The sequence below is a fragment of the Miscanthus floridulus genome, chromosome 16 (genome assembly GCF_019320115.1).
Source record: "Miscanthus floridulus cultivar M001 chromosome 16, ASM1932011v1, whole genome shotgun sequence".
Lineage (NCBI taxonomy): Eukaryota > Viridiplantae > Streptophyta > Magnoliopsida > Poales > Poaceae > Miscanthus > Miscanthus floridulus.
In genome coordinates, this window is record NC_089595.1 from 104715723 (window position 1) to 104737642 (window position 21920).

Below are 21920 nucleotides of genomic sequence, written 5' to 3' on the forward strand. Positions count from 1 at the left end.
GTGGAAAGTTAATGAAAAATAAATAATTACCATAAAACATTGGTGTAAGAACAACTCCGATAGCTACAGGGGGGGAACGAATCTGTAGCAGGGCTCTTACTTAGGCCCTAAAATTCCTTCTCAAGCCCTCGTTCCAAGGGTCTCTCCCCAGGGACTGTCACAGGGTCGGAACCGCGACAAGCATAGTTGTTCGAGTCGGTATCAAAGTACGGGTCTCCGGTGGCTCGGGTGAACTCAAGAACACAAGAATCACATAGAGGACGCAATTGTTTATACTAGTTCAGGCCAATCGATGCCCTACGTCCAGCAGGAGATGATCCTTATACTCAAAAGCACACAAAATCGGGGGCTACAACAGAGTGTAAAGAGAGGTTTGGTAGGGGGTTAGCTCGGTGCTAATCCTAGGGTTGCCTCGTCGTCGGTGGAGTCTTCCCCTCGTCGGAGAGGAGGAAGACGACAGGATGCGGTGGAGGAGCTCTCGGTGCGCCTCTCTTTGGGTTGCCCTTGCTCTCAGTGCTGAGCAGGGGAGGATGGAATGGAATGATCTGTCTTCGATTGATCCTCTCCCCTCTAAGTCCGACCTTATCCCTTATATAACGAGATAGATCAGGTACATGGCGGTTTGCGGAGATGAGTCTACGGTCTACATGCGCTAGAGTCCAGGAGGGTCTTGCAGCGGCGCTCTGTGGACCGTGGCTGTGTCGTCCGGCTGCTCTGTTCTGACACTCTGCCTATTAGGCTGTGTCGGCTTAGACCGGCCTCCCCCAGGTGGACCTTCTGGAGTTTTCTTGGTGGCGAAGGAGGTAGGCTCCAGGGGCTGACGTGTGGTCCCGGGGGCCGCTCACCCCCTGGAGGCCGTGAGAAGCTTGTCTTCTTGTGTCACGCCCCGTGCGTGACCCTGTCATGAAAGTGGCCGGCAAGGCCACGCCCGAAGCGCGGCGTCTGGGAGCCCCCCGAGCCACGATGACTCGGGGCTTGTCTTCTTGCACCCGGGCCTTGGCTGGCATCGCGAGCCGGGCAGGAGCCAAGGCCCGAGCTTGAGCGTGTCGTCGATCGGGAGTCTGAGGCTTGGGCGAGCCCCCGAGCCCTGAGTGGGGCCTGCACCATACCCAGGCTCGGTCAGGTTTCTTCGTCGGAGGGTGCGCGCGAGCGTACCCGATGGGTATAGCCCTCGAGCCCCCGAGCGATCCTAGAGGGATCGGTCGGGGGTCCCTTTCGGTCGGGAACCATTGACCCCGAGGCTTAACGTACCCATATGTTAGGATCTCATCAAAGACCTTGCTTTTTCTATTGTGTTGGTTTCCCCTCACCTTTCACGCGTTTACCCACACGGATTATAGCCGCTTCTGCCAACCGCTCTACCTCCATCACCTTTGAATTCGATGTAAGGGTCTAAATAGGGACCCTGCTTTTTCTATTGTGGTCGTTTCACCTCACCTTTCATGCGTGTACCCACACGAATTATAGCCGCCACAGCCACCGACCGCTCTACCTCCATCACCTCCAAATCCGATGTAAGGATCTAATAGCCTCATTGCCTCACTGTCCATCTTGAACATGACCAAATTAGGAAAAAACATTAACATCTAAAATACTAAATAAACACACTACCAATGATATTTTGTGGTTATATATAATAATATACTTTTTCTATAAATTCGATTCAAATTAGAGAAATTTGACTTGAAGTAAAACTATAGTTATGTACAATAAAAAAAGTTATTGTACTGTAAAATAAGTATGACGAACGCAGACACAAAACAAACGCGCTGTGTGTTGCAAACCATGGGTTCAATTAGCACCGCCCGACATCATTCTCACCGTTTTACTTCAAAAAGGTAATTTGTAGGTGCTGCCTACTCGGCGCGATTTTTGAAAGCGGAAAGACTAGCGCTCGGGCGTTCAGATGGTTGCGCGTGTTCGGACACCCTCGCCCGCTCCGTCTTGGTCTCTCGGATTAACGTGCCACCAGTGCCAGCTCCGCCATCTGCACCAGCTCCGCTTCCTGTGCCCGCGTTTGGACCGCTCCCTTCCGCTCCACTGCCCATGCCGCCTAGATGACTCGGCCCCGTCTCTTCCACACCGGTGCCTCGCCCGCCTCTTCCACACCGCTTCGCGCCCCGCCTCTTTCCATGCCACTCGGATGATTCCTCGCCTCTTCCACACCGGTGCTGCGCAGCCTGCGCCTCCTCCCTACATCGACGCCGCTATGGCTCCCGCGCTAGCTCTCTCTTCCTCACTCAATAACCCTACATCTAAATCTACTTTTACAACACTTAGATCAGCATAGGTCTCAACCAGATAAAATATTTGGAACATATATTTGCAACATAAACATTACAATATATGCAACATCCAGATAAAACACTTGCAATATGTGTATGAAACAAATGAAATATTTTGAACAAACTCTCACAACATACGTGCATATCCATTGCAATATCCGAAAACTACCATTGCAACATCCATATAAAATATCTGAAACATACGTCTAAAACATAAACACTTCAAACATGCGTTTTCCAACATAAGGAAGGCTGGGGCCGGTCGATTCCAAGCGTCGGTGTGGGAGCTGGCGGCGAGCGGCGGCACGCGAGCACCACCATCGTCAGCACCACTAGCACCGACCTTGGCTCAGCCGGGCAGGCGGCGTGCGTGACGGGTGGGAGCAGATCTCGTATCAAAAGACCATTTTTGTTCAGAATAGAAAGCCCTACACGTTGATCGTGCGTGTTTCGACTTTCACGTTACAACCCAAAACATCGAAATGTATAGCAAGTTTGCAACGAAAGAGACTTAGCTCTGTTCGACTGACGGTTTCTACAGCTGATAAGTCGACTGAAGCTAATTTGTTGTGAATGAAAAAAATAATACTATGGATGATAAGTTCCAACTAACAGGGCAAATATATGGAAAGAGAACACGCGGAACTCCGAGGCTTCGGTTCTCTGGTTGGAGCACATGCGAGCCCGTAAAATGTATGCGAAATTTGTGCGTCCAAACTAAACTAAGAAACGGGGCTACAAATTTATGAATTTCCACAAAACATAAGAGTTGCTGAAAGCACGCGGGTAAAACGAGAAAGTGCAGTATGCACACTGGATACACTTTTTATGAGTTAAATGCACCATAGGTCCATTAATTTATGAGGATGTTTCGGTTAGATCCATCAACTTCCAAAGTGGCTTTTTAGGTCCATAAATTTTGTACGCCGTATCACCTAGGTCCATACCTCTCCACGTTGGTTTCTCGTGCTGATGTGGCATGATGCCGTGGCCATGCAGGCAGCCGTAGCCCCGCGGGCGTGCGAGCAGAAGCCGGTGGATGACGCCGCGCCACCCTACTTTAGAAGCTTGTATCTCTCCAACCAGGCCGAATTAGACTTTGACACTTTAAGCAAAGTTGGAGATCTCGCGTAGCTCTACAACATTTGTTACTACCTCTTGTGCCAAAACTAAACGGATTCGGAGTTAAGAGGGGGGCAAAGATTGATGTTTTCATGTATTTTTACGGTAGTATTGCATGAATACAGAGCGCGGCCTCAGGGACGACGGCGGCTGCGGCTGCGACCTGTTGCTGCTGGTCCTGCTCCTGTGCCACGACAACGACATGCACCTGCTGCTGGTCCTGCTCCTGCGGTGCTCGACGTGTGCGTGCCGTGCCCATCCTGGTCGAGCGGCGACAGGTCCGACTCGAAAGAACGTGCGTCAATGAGCTTGTTGTTGCACACGGAGGCATTGAAGTCGCAGCGTCTGTTCCACTTGGTCGGCGGCGGTGGCATGTCGTCGCCGCTGAAGGAGGGGGTGGAAGGGATAGACGCCGCTGTCGAGCATGCCGATGATGACGCCCTCGCCGAACTTGGAGGTGTAGTTCCTCCCGCTCTGCGGCAGCTCCAGTCCAAGGAACTGCGGCATGTGCATCGTTAGCAGCTTGTAAACTTGGTTCGGCACCGCTGTGACGAACCCGGGCATGGCGGACAGCGCGTCGAGCTCCTGCTCCATCAGCCGAGTGGAGAAGCCGCTCGTGACATGGTGGTACGAGTGGACGAGCCGCTCGTCCTCTAGAAAGAACGTCTTGTACCATGTACGTGGCCCACGTGTCCGGGAGCTGCACCGGTGACGAGAACCGCACGGCGAGCTGCACCTCGCCCATCTTCTTTAGCCCCAACCGCAGCAGCACCAGCAGCGGGTACGACACCGTGTACACCCGGTTGCTCTCCAGCGTGGACACGTGCACCCACTTCTTGCCGTACTTGGCCACGCAGTACGCATCCGTCGACCCCTTGGCGCCTCCCTTCGTCTTCATCGGCAGCAAGCCGCACGCTCCGATGATGCCGAGCTCCAGCACGCCCACCGACGACTTCCACAGTTGCTTCGCCGCCGGCCGGTAGTCGCTGCACACGTGCGCCGCCTCGTCAAGTAGGTGGTACCCGCCTTCCAGGCAGAGCCGAAGGTGTAGCCGCCCGGAGTAGAAAGCCGCTCATCGAGGCGCTGCTCTATGGTGGTCACCGGGATGGTTGCGTGGCCGAGGAGCGTGGGTTCCTTGATCATGGACCGATCCTCCACTAGCACGATGATGTTGTCGTCGAGCGGCTCAGACGCGACGAACATGAGGTCTTCGGACCACGCGAAAGCGGAGCCGCTGCTGCTGGCCACTGACCGTCGTGTCCGCGCCGACTGGAAGCCAAGCTGTATCTTGACGCGCACGTCGAACGGCAGCCCCGGCGGCGGGGCCGGGACGCGCAGGTCCTGCGCCTCAATGACGGACGCCCTCAGGTACCAGAGCTTGGGCGATTGGTACACCTTGGAGCGCGTGTACCACTGCGGCGCCAGCAGGCCATTAGGCTGGTCGCGGACAGGCACGTCGGAGAGGTCGAAGCACACGCCACCGAGGAAGGCTTCGATAGGGGAGGGCGCGCCTCCGTCCCACACGGAGATCTCCAGCGTGGGCTCCGGCCTGGTGTGGCTGATGGCGAACACCTGGTTCCATTCGGGGTTGCCGGTGCCGGAGACGTCGCGGCCAGGCCACGACCGGAGCGAGTCCATGAGGCCGCGCTCTGTATTCATGCAATACTACCACAAAAATACACGGAAACATCAATCTTTGTCCCCTCTTAACTCCGAATCCGTTTAGTTTTGGCACAAGAGGTAGTAACAAATGTTGTAGAGCTACGCGAGATCTCCAACTTTACTTAAAGTGGCAAAGTCTAATTCAGCCTAGTTGAAGAGATACAAGCTTCTAAAGTGGGGTGGTGCTACGCCATCCACCGGCTTCTGCTCGCGCGCCCGCGGGGCTGTGGCTGGCCAGCATGGCCACGGCATCATGCCACATCAGCACGAGAAGTCAACGTGGAGAGGTATGAACCTAGGTGATACGACGTACAAAGTTTATACAACCTGTTCGGGAGGCCGTATCGTATCGTGGATTATTTACTGCTGGCTGGTTTGGTGTGAGAGAAAAACCCTGTTTCTAGCTGGAAATTTACGATCGTTTACGAGCAAGCGAACATGCTGATAATCCAAAAAGCCACTTTAAAAAGTTAGTGGACCTAACCAAAACCTCCTCACAAATTAATAGATCTCTGGTGCATTTAACTTTTTTTTTTTATTCATTCAGAAACCAAGTTTCTCGGATCGTCATTTTCATTTTTTTCACCGCACTGTGCCGCTGCGCATGCCCGGGCCGAGCCAGTGATCACGAGCCCGAATCACTCGTGAGTTACAGCGAGGGGTATATGTGGAAGCTGAAAAAACTCGGGCTGGGCCCGTGCATCCCAGCACCGGAAGCTGGATCCGCCCCTGCGGTGGCGGCATGAGCGGCGGGGCGTCGCTGGGGCTCAGGTCGTCGGGGAGCTACGGATCGCTGCCGCAGCAGCAGTTAGGCAGCTGCCAGTCGTCGTCGTCGCCGTCTCCGCCGCTCGCCGCGCGGAAGCCCGCGAAGATGTCCCTCGGCGGGGCCGGCGCCGGCGCCGGCGGCCCGCGCGTCTTCGCCCGGATCTGCAAGCTCACCGGACGCCGCCAGCGGATGCTCCTCCTCCTTGTCGTCGCTGTCGCCGTGGCATTCTGCTTCCTCTTCTCATCACTTGTCAGTAAAGGTGGTGGTTGCCTTGCCTCGTGTTCCAGTTCGAATCCATGATGCTGTTTCAGTCACTAGACTAGATTAGATAATACTCCTATTGCGAGCAGTTATTGCTGTTTTATTTTCCTGTCGTGCAATTGTGTAGCCAGTAAGTTCAGGGAAATGACGCAGTGCAACTTGCAAGTGATGTTATTCTATAATCCACGTTAACGTATCTCTGTACCTTATGCACATTTTATGTTTATTTAGACATCTGTTTTCGGATCTTAGCGTGTGTTAATGCGTATTCTTTATCCGGCATCAACTTTGACTTTAGCTGACTGATATGATGCAAAGGCGGTAGTATATTATTATACTCTTGCAGTCCAGGCCACTCCGATCAGTCTCAATGTCTGGGTGATTTGCATCGAGAGATTAAACAATAATATTGGGTGTGCGATCTGATGTTTTGAATTCTATGGTTGTGACTGTGGATCAGCCAGTTTTCTGGAACTGAATTACATACTTGTTGAGAGATATAGTGTTTGATCTAGCTAATGTGGCTTAGGCATTTCTACAAATTTATACCTGGTGATGATGCTATCAAGGTTTGTGCCTTTGTGGTGCCAGTTTTGTAGATGGGCTCATATTGTAACAGCTGTTTGTTTAAAATCATTATAGGTAAACTGCACATTTGTGTTTGTGCCTGATCCTTTCTTTTCAGTATGCACCTCGTTTGGCTTCTGCTGACCATTTTAATTTGACATTTAATAATTCACTAGAATATTTGGTCCATTTTGTCAAGAAGCCAATTTCCATACCTTTTCATTGTTACCAACTTACAATTTACAAATTACAATGACAAAAAGTTGGTTTGTTTCTTCTGAATCTAATTTAAGACTTGGGGTCTTATTCCCCTCCTGAAGCAGTGGGAAGCTAAAGGTTTCCAAACCTATATCAAGGTCCTAATGGACAAAATATTCTATGTGATGCCAAGTTAAGGTCTGACAAATTTTAGGGGATGGCTTTCTACTTATAGATGCACGCCATCTTCTTGCTCCAGTTTTTCATTAGTTTGCAAATTTATTGAGAAAATAAGAAAAGAGTTTCACTGGCATTTGGTGTAATTGAATGTTTTTCTAGCAATATGCCAAACAAGAAATCTATCTCCTACTACAGCTAATGCCATTAACATATTTCTGAGCTTGCAGCTGCTGTTAGAGCACATTTTTCTCATGCATCTGTCCATGTTAGTGATTCAACTGGATTTCTGTTTGCGAAACCCAATGCTGTGTGCTAAACTTTATTAGTTTGAATAATAACTGGACTGAAAAATCTGTTGTAAAAAATTCCATACTTAAGTAAGATGTAACATTCAGTTGTAAGTATATGTTTTCTTGTCCTTTTTTTCACCATAGTATGTGTGTTCCAATATTGACCTACTATTTTTTTTCTGTTTTAGATGAAGATGCATCACCTGGTGTTGAGACCATGCTTGTGTTTTCTGATCATGTCCGGAGCTTTGTGAACCCTGTTTGGACATCGTCGGGCAGACCAGTAGCTCAGAGAGGTTCGCTGACTGTGAATGGTTTGAATATAGCATCGCAGATGGAAAAACAATCTGATAGCAAACAACAAGTTCAGGAACTCATACGGAGTTTTCCACCAGCTGTTGTTATGGATCACCATCCTTGTGAAAATTTCTCATTGTCTCCTCCACCTATTGATAGGAAACGCACTGGACCACGACGTAAGTGTACATTCCTGACTATTCCAATTCAGTGCTAGTTTAGTTCTGAATCAAAACTAATGTATTTTAATCTTGTATAGCCTGTCCAGTTTGTTATTTGCCAGTTGAGCAAGCTCTGGCACTGAGACCAGCTAAACCATCATTGTCACCAGTCCTTCAAAGATTAAATTATATGTTTCAAGAGAATTTGATTCCCAAAGAGTCAAAGAGTGGTTCTTTGTTTGGAGGTTTTCCATCCCTGGAGGAACGAGATAAGTCTTATGACATAAAAGACTCGATGACTGTACATTGTGGGTATGCCCATACATTTCATATGCTTTATCTCGAGATCATGTAATGGCTGTTTACAATGATCAGTATCTCTTTTGCTGTAGCTAACCTACTGTTTGTCTCCAGATTTATAAGAGGGAAGATACCTGGTCTTAATACTGGGTTTGACATAGATGAAGCTGATCGTTCTGAGATGCAGCTGTGCCAGAGGACTGTTGTTGCCTCCGCTATTTTTGGTAACTACTGCTTTGGATTTCAGTCCTCGTTACAAATTGCTTGTACACTTGCTTACAAATACTGTGGACACTTGCTTACAAATTTCACAGGTAATTATGATGTAATGCAACAACCAGAAAATATCAGCAAATTTTCAAAAGATACAGTTTGCTTCTTTATGTTTCTGGATGAAGAAACAGAAGCTGCAATAAAGAACTCCACTACTATTGGTCATACCAAAAGAATCGGGCTGTGGCGGATAGTTGTTGTCCGCAACCTACCATTTACAGATGCTAGGCGCAATGGAAAGGTACCTGTGCAGTTGGCGATTTTGATTTTTCTCAGCCAAACCTGTGTTGTTCGCAATCTACGATGTTGTTTTTTGTTTTTCTCCATGAAGTGAATAGGGAATACTGGACTCCATATTATCCTTGTTATCCCATTCTGAATGTTTGCTTGACTTGACATTTGTTAATGCAAATCAGAATCAACAAGTTTATTGGGTTTGGTTTTATCATTTATGGCCCCTGTCATCTTTTCCTCCTACAGGTTCCAAAGCTCTTACTTCATCGGCTTTTTCCTAATGTGCGATATTCAATTTGGATTGATGGGAAACTTAAGCTAGTGAGGGATCCTTATCAGGTATTAGAAAGGTAAACCGTCACTTGTTTTACACTATGTACTCTTCGCATAGCTCAGGGAACAATTAGATATGCTGTCAGAAATTAAGTTCTCTAGTTTCCAGTGCGACTAATGCTCCATTTGCTCTATCAGTTTTGTCCCGTTTTGTTTTGATTTGTGTAACTACACTTATGTTACAGGTTCTTGTGGAGGAAGAATGTTAGCTTTGCTATTTCCAGGCATTACAGACGCTTCGATGTTTTTGAGGAAGCTGAGGCCAACAAGGTTGGTGGAAAATATGATAACACATCAATTGACTACCAGATAGAGTTCTACAAAAGAGAGGGTCTAACCCATTATTCATCAGCCAAGCTTCCTATAACGAGTGGTAGTTACTTCTCCCCCCTGATCCCTGACCTATTAATATTTCTAACACTGTATACCTGCCTGATATCAGTATACTCTGATTAACAGACGTCCCGGAGGGCTGTGTGATAATTAGGGAACATATCCCCATAACAAACTTGTTTACATGCCTTTGGTTCAATGAAGTTGACCGCTTCACGTCCAGAGATCAGCTAAGCTTCAGCACAGTTAGGGATAAAATAAGGTCGCGTGTTAATTGGATTGCAGACATGTTCCTGGATTGTGAAAGGCGTGATTTCGTTGTTCAGGTATTTTCAGTTTTTTTGTTTGATTTATTGCCACTGATTTCCTGTGCGCTGTTTTGTTGTGACATACATTGCTGTAGATCATAGAACTAGGATTTTGCTTTAGGGAAAACAGCACATTCTTTGTGATGGCACGTTTATTCCAGAACGACTAACCTTCTATTTTTTTTGTCTATTATTGATCACTTCTTTTTTTCTTGCACCATTCTTACTTTACAGTCGTACCACCGAGAACTGTTGGAACAGAGGCAGGCTACCTTACGAAGTTGGCCTCCCCAGCGGCCTCCCATTGTGCGCATCCAACCTAGAAAGATGCTTCCAGACAATGCAGCAAAGGAACCATGGAGGGCTTCTGCAAACAAGAAGTTATCAGGGAAGCGAACACGGGATAAGAAATCAAGCTCGAGACGAACTCATCGAACTAATGGGAAGGAAGCAATTCAACTGTAAATCCTGGCAATTTTGCTCCTATACAACATCCAACGGACAGCATTCCAACATTGTTTTACTTTAACTTCCTTTCATGCTCCCCTCCCCAAAGGCGCCAAAATTTTGTCAGGGATTGTGGATAGAGAGCTGAAATTCTTTGTTGTAAATAAACATTTTTAGATCAGAGATGGATTCAACTAGCAGCAGATTCCATTAATCAATTCAATTCATTTTGGAGGTAGTCTTTGGCAGGGTTTCAAGTACAGTCAATGTTGTCAGATAATGCCAATGTCATTGATGCCTGAGGGGGGTAGGATGGCGTGGAAGTTACCGCATGCTCTTAATTCAGGAGAGGAGAAGAAGCGGCTGCACGAGCTCGAGCTGCTCACGGCGATGGCCGATTTATGGGGAAGAGTTGGACTGGCCGGAGTTAGGAGAAGAAATGGTGGGCCTCAGCTGTAAGTGAGAGAGGGAGCGAAGTGCCGGCGTGGGCTGGCTGTTGTCAATTGTCATTTGCAGTTTCGCGCTATCATTGATCACAAACGCATTATAGCATGCTTCTTAAAACTGGACTTCAGGAATTGTCAACAGCTTTTATACATTAAAAAGGATAATCATATAGGGATACAATACGTCGCAGATTGAATAATTTTTTCAATAACAATACAACAACACTGGTGTAATTTTTACACAAGAATTTTTTTTAAACATGACTATCCAAAGCAGCGTTAATGATCCTCGCGCATCAACTCTGGTTCACGGTGCTTTGCTCGCATGTCCTGGAATGCTTAGGCGCTGTTGATCCTTCGGGCCTGTTCGCTTGAACTTATCAGCCGTCTTATAAGCTAGAATCTACAGTATTGTTCAATTCTGCTACACTTGCGTACGTCCTCATTCTTGATCCGAATTGTGTCGCTTCACTCTCCATGCTCCAAAAGGCCGCCTTCTTGCACAGGGCTTCTTTCGTCGATCACCGGACCACCACAGCACGTTCGTGCAACACGCCACGTCGATCTTCTTCAGCCTTGTCAAAGACGACGGACGGCACGATCCCTACCCACACTCCCGGACAATGGTAGGCCTGGCGGCAGAGGGTGTGTGCCACCTGATTTCCCTCTCGATACACGTGCTTGACGTCGCACCCGGAGAAGCAGCGAAGCAGCCCGTGGATCTCCTCCTGCAACGCCATGGGGATTCGTGTCTGCGTCTCCTCGTCACGGAGCAGCTGAACCAGCACGAGATCATCTCCCTCGACCACGAGCCGCTGCAGGTAGAGCCCAAGGGCCAGGCGGAGACCGCGGATCATCGCGCGCGCCTCGACGATGCCAACCGTGGAGTGTTCTGTCGGCTCGGCGAACGCGAGCACGATGCGGCCGGCGCTGTCGCGGATGGCGCCACCGACGCTCGCTCGCGCTGAGCCGTCGTGGTAAACAGATCCGTCGAAATTTAACTTGAACCAACCACGAGGCGGCGGTGACCACTGCACCAAAACCACACGGCCTGATTGGTACGGCCGCGCGGACGGGGACAGCTGCGGTGAACGCTGGCGTAGACACGGGATGGGCGGCGTAGCCGTAATCAGAGAACAGGCCATGTCGCGTGGGAGTGGGATGTCTACGACTACGACTCGGGAAGGATGGCTCGCTCTTGTCTCTTGTGAGATGCCATGTCCAAACTTTATAGAGAGACCTAGGCTTCTCAATCCGAGCAGTCCGACTCCGAGCAGGTACTTCTAATTTGACTAGGATTCGATGGAAATCGATGCCGTGCCGCGCCCCTGCCCACCGCCTCTCCACCGAATCCCTGAGGTCGCCCACACCGACACCGCCACGGAGGTGCAAGAGCCCCGAGGTGGAGCCCCGAGACGCGGCCGGTCGGCCGCCACCCGGAGGTTCCATCGGGCGCTCAGCCACATGGGGTCGGGAAAAAAAAACCTGCAGGCGAAACCGCAACATGAGGCCCATACAAATAGTAGCCACATCAGAGAGGGCGCCGTCGGGAGTCGCGTGGCGCTGGAGCGGGAGCACCAGATGAGGTGGCTCGAGAACGGCCGTTACCTCGCCGTCGTCGTCAGTCTGGCCCGGAGGCCTGCTTCGTCCATGGGCTCACACTCGTCTTCGCGTAGAGAAAGCATGGCCGCGGCACCGATCGAGTTGCTCGAGCTGGCGGCCGCTGCCGGGCACAAGGTAGCGGCCTACGTGTGCTCGGTGTCCAGGGACAAGGAGCCCCGCGACGACGCCGAGCAGTACATCAGGCGTGCCGGTCGAGGGCGAGGGCGAGGGCGAGGTGGCACCCCACACTAACCGAGAGATTGCATGAGGTGCGCCGAGAGCAAGCTGTCGACGTGGTCGAGAAGGTGGCCGGAATGATGGGCCCAGTAGTACCGGCGGTACCGCCAGGACGACGACCAAAGTTACTGAAAGAGTGGAATACTCGATGCATTACTCAGGCATAGTCAGTGTACATATATAGACTAGGTGGGGAGTCACGGTAGATAGGCCCACAAGCCCAATTACATTCCAACACTCCCCCATAGTCTGAACTGGGAGTACCGTGAACATTAAGACCGGACCTAAACTCGAAGAAGACGGACGTCGGCAATCCTTTGGTGAAGACATCGGCGTACTGGGACGTAGTGGGAACGTGCAGGACACGAACTTCACCGAGGGCGACTCGTTCTCTGACGAAGTGCAGATCAATCTCAACATGCTTGTTTCGCTGATGCTGGACCGGGTTGGTGGAGAGGTAGACGGCACTGACATTGTCACAATATACCACAGTGGCGCGGCGAAGAGGGTGGTGAAGCTCTTGCAGAAGTTGTCGCAACCAGCAGGCTTCAGCAACATCGTTGGCCACAGCCCGATACTCCGCCTCAGCACTGGACCTGGACACCGTTGGCTGACGTTTGGACGACCAGGAGATGAGATTGTCCCCGAGAAACATCGCATACCCAGATGTGGATTTGCGCGTGTCAGGACATCCCGCCCAATCAGCATCCGTGTAGACCGTGAGATCAGCTGGTGAGGTCCGGTGAAGATGAAGACCAAGATCCAAAGTGCCCTGAAGGTAGCGGAGAATGCGCTTCATAGTGCTAAGATGCGGCTCCCGAGGGTCATGCATATAGAGGCAGACCTGCTGAACAACATAAGCAATGTCCGGACGGGTGAAGGTGAGATACTGAAGTGCTCCAGCAATACTGCGATAGTGAGTGGGGTCGGCGACGGTGACACCATCAGCAGAAAGCTTGGCATGAGTATCAACAGGAGTACTGCAAGGCTTGCAGTTAGTCATACCGGCACGCTCTAGAATATCCAACATATACTGACGCTGTGAGAGAAACAGACTGTCCTGGTGGCGCTGAACACTGACTCCCAGGAAGTGATGCAGGGACCCCATGTCGGTCATAGAGAATTCTTGGCGGAGAGCCACAATGATCCGCTGAAGAAAAACCATGGAGGAAGCCGTCAGAACAATATCGTCAACATATAGTAGCAAGAAAGCCATCTCTGAGCCTCGACAATATATGAACAAGGAAGTGTCGGACTTTGCTTCAGTGAAACCAAGAGAGGTGATATGAGAGGCAAAGCGACGATGCCAGGCGCGCGGTGCTTGCTTCAACCCATACAGAGACTTGTTTAGGCGGCACACATAATCTGGTCTGGAGGAGTCGACAAAACCAGCTGGCTGAGCACAGTAGACTGTCTCAGACAAAGTGCCATGGAGAAAGGCATTCTTCACATCGAGCTGATGGATGGGCCATGAGCGAGAGAGCGCCAAAGTCAGTACTGCGCGAATGGTTGCTGGCTTGACCACTGGACTGAAAGTTTCATCATAGTCAATTCCCGGACACTGTGTGAAGCCGCGCAAGACCCACCGAGCCTTGTAGCGGTCGAGAGAGCCATCGGACTTGAATTTGTGGCGAAATACCCATTTGCCTGTGACAAGGTTGACGCCGCGTGGTCGAGGCACCAGTGACCATGTGTCATTTGCTTGCAGGGCATCGAACTCCGCCTGCATAGCAAGGCGCCACTCAGGGTCCGCCAGAGCCGCGCGAACAGAGGTGGGCACCGGAGAGAGGGTCGCCGTGTGAAGGTTCAGGCGGTCGACGGGATGACGAGTACCATCCTTGCCACGAGTGCGCATGCTGTGCGCATTAGTGACAGGAGTGATCGCCTGGGGCGCCGTGGCTGTAGTGCGACCGGTGAGGCGACCAGCGCCGCTGGCAACAACCTAGGATGTGGAATCTGCAGGGGCAGCAGCACCGGTTGGCCCAGAAGAGGCCCGGCAGGGCGCGCCGGTGGCAGCAGCACGGCTGCTGTGTGCGGCTAGGGCAACAGTGATGCTGCTGGGAGCACTGGGGGCAGTGCCGCTGCTGCTGGGGGCGCTGGGGACAGCACCGCTGCTGCTGGGAGAAGCGCGGGTGGGCGCCTGCATGGGCGCCGATGCACCAGCCGGCGGTGGGCTGGGTGCAATCGCACGGCTGCTGCTACAGGTACCTGCATGCACAGCTCTTGACCCATTGGGTAAAGAGAAATCATCAGTGTTATCCAAAAAATCAAGTGCGGTGGGATCCTGGGGCGAGGTGGACATATCGGCGAAAGGAAACACCGTCTCATCAAAGACAACGTGTCGGGAGATGATGATCCGATTAGAATGAAGGTCAAGACACCGATAGCCTTTGTGATCAGAAGAATACCCCAGGAAGACGCACAAGGAGGAACGTGGTGATAATTTATGTGGAGCTGTAGATGACAGGTTGGGATAGCAGGCACAGCCGAAAACACGAAGGTGGGTGTAGGAGGGCTGCGTGCCGTATAGTGCGAAGTATGGTGTTCGGCCGTCTAAGGTTTTTGTAGGGTGGCGGTTGAGGAGATAGGTATCAGTGTGAAGGGAATCCGCCCAATAAACCGGAGGAAGACTGGCCTGGAACAGAAGAGAGCACACGATATTATTGATGGTGCGAAGAGCGTGCTCAGCCCGCCCGTTCTGCTGAGAGGTGTATGGGCACGACATCCGAAAGGCAACCTCGTGAGTGAGGAAGAACGTGCGGGCCGAGGAATGATCAAATTCACGGCCGTTATCGCACTGAACTGCCTTGATAGTGGAGTCAAATTGTGTGCGCGCATATGAGAAAAAATGAGTGAGAATGGTAAAGGTGTCGGACTTGAGGCGTAAAGGGAATGTCCAGCTATAGTGTGTGCAATCATCAAGAATAACAAGATAATATTTGTAGCCAGACACACTAACAATAGGAGATGTCCAAAGATCACAATGTATTAAATCAAATGGGCGAAGTGCACGAGAGTTTGACAAGCTAAAAGGGAGGCGCACATGGCGACCAAGCTGACAAGCGTGGCAAACATGAGTGTCGTGGCACTTATTGCATGTGATAGCATTGGAACTAAGGAGCTTGGACAAAGCTTCAGGACCGACATGACCAAGGCGGCGATGCCAAAGGGTGGTGGAAGGCGCGGTGACAGTGAGGGCGGTGGCGGTGGTGCTGGGTGGTGCCGGCGGAAAGAACGGGTAAAGATCTCCCGTGCTATTACACCTGGCGATCATGCTCCGTGTCTGTAAATCCTTCACAGAAAGGCTGAATCGATCAAATTTGATGGAACAGTTGTTATCAGTGGTAAAACGACGAACGAAAATTAGATTCTTAATAATGTTAGGCGAAACTAAAACATTAGAAAGAACTAGGGGACGTCGTGTGGTAAAAAAGGAGTGTGATCCGACGGAAGTAACAGGAAGCGAAGCCCCATTACCAACAATGATAGATGAAGGACTTGATCACAAGGGAGTGTGAGAGGATGAAATTATACCAGCGTTGTTGACCATGTGAGCACCGGCGCCGGAGTCAACGTACCATTCGCTTGGTCCGGGTGGAGTTAGCGACATGGTGCTGAAGTTGCTGGCGAGGGAGGACGTGTCGAAAGACCCTCCCTACATGGGAGTCCATGCCGACTGCTGCGGTGGTGGCGGAGCGTAGCCGAACCCGGGCGGTGGACCGACGAACCCGGGCTGCAGCTGGGGCTGCGGCATAGCCGCGAGCGCTGCCTGTGGTGGACGAAATGGCCCACCGGGAGCACTGCTGGAGGGTTGCTGGTGCGGCCAAAACTGAACCATACCTCCCCAAATGTTGTAGAGGAGGGGAGGCGGATGGGAGCCGCTGGTAGCAGGTGCACCGGCCTGCTGGTTCTACTGCTGCTTGCCACCACGGCCGCGGCGCTGTCGGCGGTTGCCGTGGCCACCACCAGAGCTGCCCTGGCCGCCGCTGGAGGTGCCCTGGCCACCACCAGTGCTGCTGCCACGGGTGGAGGGGGCACGAGCGACGGGGCCGGATGAGTCGGTGACGAGGGCCGACGGTGCGGGGGCAGGTGGTGGTTCGGTATCGGTGGTGACATCGTTGAGATCAATCTCCTCAAGGAGTAGAAGCGTGCGTGCCTCCACAAAGGTTAGGAACGGCTGGCGCAGCTTGATGTTCGTCACCATGGGGCGGAACTTGGCGCTGAGACCTCAGAGCAGCGTGAGGACGAGGGTGCGGTCGCCGACGGGATCGCCGAAGTCGCATAGGGTGGCGGCCATCATCTCGAAGCGACGGCAGAAGTCCGTAATGGACGTCGACCCTTGCTTCACCGTGCGGAACTCGGTGGACAGCAGCAGCGCACGCGACTCGCGCTGGCCGAGGAACTCGTCCTTGAGGTGGAGCCAGGCGACGCGGGCGTTCGGGTTCTTCAGCATGGTGGACTGCTGGAGGTCGGCGTTGATTGTCCCGTAGATCCATGTGAGGACGGTGCAGTCCATCTGCACCCACGCCGGCCGATCGGCGTTGACGACATCGTTGAGGACGTGATTGGTGAGGGCATATTTGCCCAAGACGACAAGGAAGAGGGCACGCCAACGGGTGTAGTTGTTGGCGACGCGGTCGAGGACCACCGGCACGAGCACCTTGATGTTGAGGATGGCAATGGCAGCGGCGTGGATGTTGACGTGCTTGGCCTCATAGGCGTCGAGGGTGGCGGTGCGGGTGGCCTCAGCTTGGCGACGGCGGGCGTCCTCGGCGTCGCGTTCGCGCTGTTCGCGAGCGGTACGCTCGGCTTTGGTCTCTGCCTTGAGACTGGGTCGGACGGATGAAGGTCGGCGTAGAGACAGGGACGGGCGTTGCTGGCGGCCGGATCACGTGGATGACCCACGACGTAGATCACACGCAGACGCCGATTGGATCATGGACTCCCGACAAGCGGAGAAGCCCTGTGATGGCGGCACGGCGAGAGGACGCACGTGCAAGGAAGGGAGGCCAGCGAGCAACGTGCCCTGTGGCGGCCTAGAGCAGCCAATCGTGAGGATCAGCGGCGGCAGAACCAACCGGTCGTAAGGACCGGCGGCTAGGGTTAGTTGTGTGGAAGTGGAGGATACGGATCGTAGCCTCGCATGATACCATGAAAGAGTGGAATACTTGATGTATTACTCAGGCATAGTAGTGTACATATATAGGCTAGGTGGGGAGTCATGGTAGACAGGCCCACGAGCCCAATTACATTCCAACAGTTACAATGGCAACGACTGCGGCTTGTTGTGGGAAGGATGGACCTGGTAGGTTGATCTCCACCAGTTGATCCAACGGTTAATTAGGTTTTTGATCTGTGTCCTGATCGGGGGCGCCCAGCCGTTCTCCTGGCTGATGGGCCCCCGTCGTGCAGCGCTATAAAGAGGAAGGTAGGGGCTAGGGCGCAAGGCACGAGGTTCACTACTGCCGCTAGTTTCCCACGGAGTCTAACCTAGACCGATCGAGAGGGTGTGCTGTGAGCGACGGGAAGTGCCATCACCTTCGCCGCCGCCACTGGACAGCGCCTCCACATCGCTGCTACCTCGTCAGCGGCGCCATGGCCACGACTGCCTCTCGATGAGGTACTTAACAAGGTATTGTCTAAGTCAAGTTCTACCCACTAGATCTGCACCTAGAGGTTCTATCAGTTCTATCAATGGCATCAAGAGCCAGGTTAGGTTTAGATATAGGTCAGGGCAGAATCAATCAGAAGGAGATGAACTAGTAGAGTCTAAACCTAACCCTAGAATAAGAGAAAGGATTGGAAGGGGTTTTTTTACTGTAACACCCTTGGTGTTACACCGTAAATCATTTACTAAAATATATTATGAGCATCATATTTATGTGTTAATACATGTGATAAAGTGCGTAGATCAATTTTTATAACTCAAAACAATCAACTAGAATACGAAACGAAAGTTGATTTGATAGTCATGTTATATCACTTAGGGTTTAAAACCAATTTTTATTAAGCAAAAATGCTATAGAACAAGTATGTGATACTTAATTAAAGTTTGAAATACAAATTTTGTAGATGACAATGAAATACCTGCGGTCGAAAAATGATATTACTAGCTAATATTTCCACTAGCTTAAAAATTACAAATGGAAATCAAATTCAGCTCTAAAACTTAGAAATTTTCAAGTCTGCCAACAACTAGACATTGCTATGTTTAGCAATTTATTGTGAGAGATTGAGTTACGGAGTGGTGTAGTGTTATGATTCGATTTGGTAGTTCCATATGCCATCTTGAATGCGGTGAAGATGGTTTAGGTCTAGAAACAACCGTTTGGTCGTGTTGAGCGCTTTAAAATTCATGTGCGTTACCGGTCTTGGGTTGGTTGGCGTCGGGTGCGTGGTCACCGCGCGGGCTCCCCACGCCGCGCACACGGTCGCGTCCCGCGCGGTCAACTGTGCTGCCACGCTTGGCCGGTCGAGCCACCTGGGCTTGGCCGAGGCTGGCCACAACGAGCCATTGGCCCCACGCCCTGCTACTCCGCCCGCGCCGCGGTGGAGTCGCTGCTGTTGTCGCCTGCCCCGTCTCGCGCTGCCGCTACCGTCGCGTTCGCCACTGTTGCCTCATGTCGCGATGCTGCCGCTGTCATCGTGTCGCTCCTGTACGTGCGTCTGCTTGCTGCACCGCGCTGCCCCTCCTAGGCCTGGTTGGGTGCCGTCCGCATGTGTCCGTGCACACCGCCGTCCACACGTGACCGTGCACGCCGCAGTCCACACATGGCCGTGCACGCCGCCGTCGCTTTGTCAATTATAACACTGCGGCCACACAGGCCACGCTGGTCAGACGCGCGCACGTGATGTCCGTAGTGTCGGCACTTGGGCCTCCCAATGTCGCCGCTCGCGTCCCGCCAAGGCAAGGATGAGCCGAGCCCACTTGCTGCGCTGTCTCTCTCTTTCCCTCTTCTCCCACTGTTTTTCGCCGCTGTCGCATCGCATCACGGTGAAGCCAGCCAGCGAGCACCTCTCATCAATTCCTCGTGCTCACGTCTCCTCCTTCATGTCCCCTCTCCAGCCGACCCCACCCCGCCTTGACTCGCATCACGCCGAGCTCCAATTTTGGAGCTTTGCCCACCGCCGTGCCGTTAAGGCTCGTCACCACCCGCGCTGTGGCCTGCCTCCACTTCACCCCGCTCCAATCTCTCTACACCACTAGTTCGCCTTGGCTCCCTCTTCGTCGTGCGCATGCTAGTCGTAGCTCTAGTGCCACCTCCTCGCCACTGACGCGATCATGCCTTTACAGTCCGCCATTCACCTCGCAGCACGCACGTGGCCAGCCTCGCTCGGGTCATTTCTAGCCGAGCCTGCTTCTCGGTAAGGTCACTAGTGAGTTGTCGTTGCCCCTACCGCCTTGTTGCTGCTGCGGCTCACCAGAACGCCATTGCCATTACCGTAGGATGCCCGCCATCGTGGAGAGGTCCTTCTATGGCATTCCGGCTCATGCAACCATCGCCCATCATCTTGCGTCGAACCCTAAGTGAGCGTCGGCCTCGTAGATAGGTCAGAGTGGGTCTCGTGTGGCCGGCGCAAGCGCCAGTGCCACCGATCGCAAAAAGGAAAACCAGCAACCCATAAAGCTTATCATATCCTTTAGAGTCAGAAAATTATTCCCACTAGTCGAATAAGTCTTGCGAGTATATTGTGTACTCAAGGTTTATTTATCCCTGTTGCAGGTGCAGCTTGAGGAGTAACTGTTGAGTGGAGGATTCTTCTGGTGGGCACAGACAGATCCTTGTATCTTATCGCTAGATGTTTATTTCAATTCCACTGTTTAAATTCCGCACTCTGAACTTGGTATTGTAATAATGTATTTCTGACAACTCTTGATGTACGAAATGGACTAAGTATTATAAACTCGTTCTCATTATTGGATCCTAGGGGAAAACGTAGATTGTTTGAGTTCTCTCTTGGGGTGTGCTCGACGGAACCATTTCGATATAGCTTGCTTTCGGGGCGCTTAGTGTATGGTGAAAGACGAGTGCCTCCGAAGGTGTGTTATTTCGAGCGGTTCTGCCACACCTACCTAGAAACCACCCGCATAGTCACCACCATCGGCTGTTGCCTCGACGCCACGTGGGAAGTCATCCCGAGCCACCGTGGACGCGAGGACTCACTGCTGTGCGGTCTCCGCCTCGGGCTCGGGCCAAGGGCACCGCCAAGAGCCCCTCGACGACGGCGCGCTCGACCTCCAGCGAGCGCGTGAGCCGGCCGAGAGCCCCGCGGCAGCGCTGTCATCCCTCAGTTAACCGCATCACGAGAACCACCGGCGCTCCACTAAGCAGTGCACACGCGCTCAGGGCACCGTTGCTAGACCGCTCGACGGCGGCGCGCTCACCCTACGGTGAGCGCGCGCACCAGCGAGGGGATCAATAGCGGCGTCACCATCTTTCTCTGGCCGCCATGTTTTCGGTTTAGAAGGGGAGAGAGAGAGCCGGTCACCGCGGGGCTGAGAGAGGAACAAGAGTTTCAGAATGAGGTTAGGTTTGGCGAGGAGCGGCGCGGCGTCGATTTTTGTCCCAGCGAGAATGGTGGATGACTGTCTAATCGTGATCGACGGCGAGGATGCGCATGGGCCAGATTTGGCCCAGGCGGGGAGGAGAATTCTTGGCCCAGGCCCAGGTTGTGGCCTGGGCGTAGGAGAGCGGGCACGCACGCCGCGCGTAGCAGGCCATGGGCCGATTTCCAGTATGGGCAGCGTCACTGGGTCGAGCGCGCGCGCACTGGCTTGATAGGTCGCGGGCCTTTTTTCAGGCTAGGTCAAATGAACAGTAAACAGTTCTATTATTTTTAGAAGCGAATTTTGATGAATTTTGATTAGTTTTTCATCTCTATTCAATTTTGAACCAACAGGATAAATTGTTTAGAGAGTAGTTAAGTACACAGTAAAATGCTTCTGAAAAGTAGATAATTTTTTTTTCATGTTTCCGCTTAAAGTTTAATACTGATTATCTTCTAATTAAATTTGAACCAACGGGAGAATTTAATCTGAAGAGTAGTAACTTTTAGTAAATTATGATTATGTTTATCCTCTAATTAAATTAGAACCAACAAAAAAAATTAAATTAGAAGAATAGTCTGATTTATTTATGTTAAATTATGGTATTGTTATTTTCTGATCAACGTTGATGATAACAATATTATAATGAGTTTGAGATTGAAGTTTAAATCTCTGATAAATTTTACACCAACATGGTCAATTTTCCAGAGAGTAGGTAAAGACCAAAAAATGCTCCTGAACTAATAGAATGTATTTTATTATCATGTTTCGCTGCAATGATGTTGAATATCTTCTAATTAAATTCGAACCAACGGTAGAATTTAATTTTGAAGAGTAGTTATATGTCTTTCAAGTTAATTTATGAGTTTTATGCATTAATTCTATTTTCTGCCCAATAGTGATGTAGAATTGATGCAGAAGCATCTTATAAGTTTTATTTTTTAACCGACAAGATCACTCGGCTACATGCCAACAGGTTGTAATGCTGGGGTATGTGAATGAAAAGGCTTGAGTCAAGCCAGTTCAGGACAGTTTTTGTGTTAGTTTACTAATTTTCTAATTAAATTAGA

General features: G+C 51.4%; 5 protein-coding genes across 7 annotated transcripts; 1 reads left to right on the forward strand and 4 right to left on the reverse strand.

Annotated features, from left to right (window-relative positions):
* Positions 1-3707: 3707 nt before the first annotated feature.
* LOC136511182 (protein QUIRKY-like) lies at positions 3708-5045 on the reverse strand. The gene is made up of 3 exons (XM_066505354.1): positions 4526-5045; positions 4081-4433; positions 3708-3992 (listed from the first exon to the last, which is right to left on the reverse strand). Exons 1-3 carry the CDS (start codon positions 5043-5045, stop codon positions 3708-3710), a joined length of 1158 nt encoding a protein of 385 aa, XP_066361451.1.
* A 648-nt stretch (positions 5046-5693) lies between these two features.
* LOC136512761 (probable hexosyltransferase MUCI70) lies at positions 5694-10255 on the forward strand. 3 transcript variants are annotated; one of them, XM_066506758.1, is made up of 9 exons: positions 5702-6097; positions 7520-7807; positions 7888-8101; positions 8204-8313; positions 8404-8603; positions 8843-8946; positions 9115-9302; positions 9389-9588; positions 9805-10255. In XM_066506758.1, the coding sequence occupies exons 1-9, from the start codon at positions 5812-5814 to the stop codon at positions 10033-10035; spliced, it is 1821 nt and encodes a 606-aa protein (XP_066362855.1). In that variant the 5' UTR covers positions 5702-5811; the 3' UTR covers positions 10036-10255. The 3 variants fall into 3 exon arrangements, with proteins under 3 accessions (XP_066362857.1, XP_066362855.1, XP_066362856.1); XM_066506759.1 differs by having other exon boundaries at positions 5703-6094; XM_066506760.1 differs by lacking the exons at positions 9389-9588; positions 9805-10255 and having other exon boundaries at positions 5694-6094; positions 8843-8935; positions 9115-9279.
* Positions 10256-10984: 729 nt separating this feature from the next.
* On the reverse strand, positions 10985-11608 carry LOC136511183 (uncharacterized). The gene has a single exon (XM_066505355.1). It carries the CDS (start codon positions 11606-11608, stop codon positions 10985-10987), a length of 624 nt encoding a protein of 207 aa, XP_066361452.1.
* An 851-nt stretch (positions 11609-12459) lies between these two features.
* Positions 12460-13410, reverse strand: LOC136511184 (uncharacterized mitochondrial protein AtMg00810-like). The gene has a single exon (XM_066505356.1). It carries the CDS (start codon positions 13408-13410, stop codon positions 12460-12462), a length of 951 nt encoding a protein of 316 aa, XP_066361453.1.
* Positions 13411-16530: 3120 nt separating this feature from the next.
* LOC136511186 (uncharacterized) lies at positions 16531-17873 on the reverse strand. The gene is made up of 2 exons (XM_066505357.1): positions 17841-17873; positions 16531-17088 (listed from the first exon to the last, which is right to left on the reverse strand). Exons 1-2 carry the CDS (start codon positions 17871-17873, stop codon positions 16531-16533), a joined length of 591 nt encoding a protein of 196 aa, XP_066361454.1.
* Positions 17874-21920: the final 4047 nt, after the last annotated feature.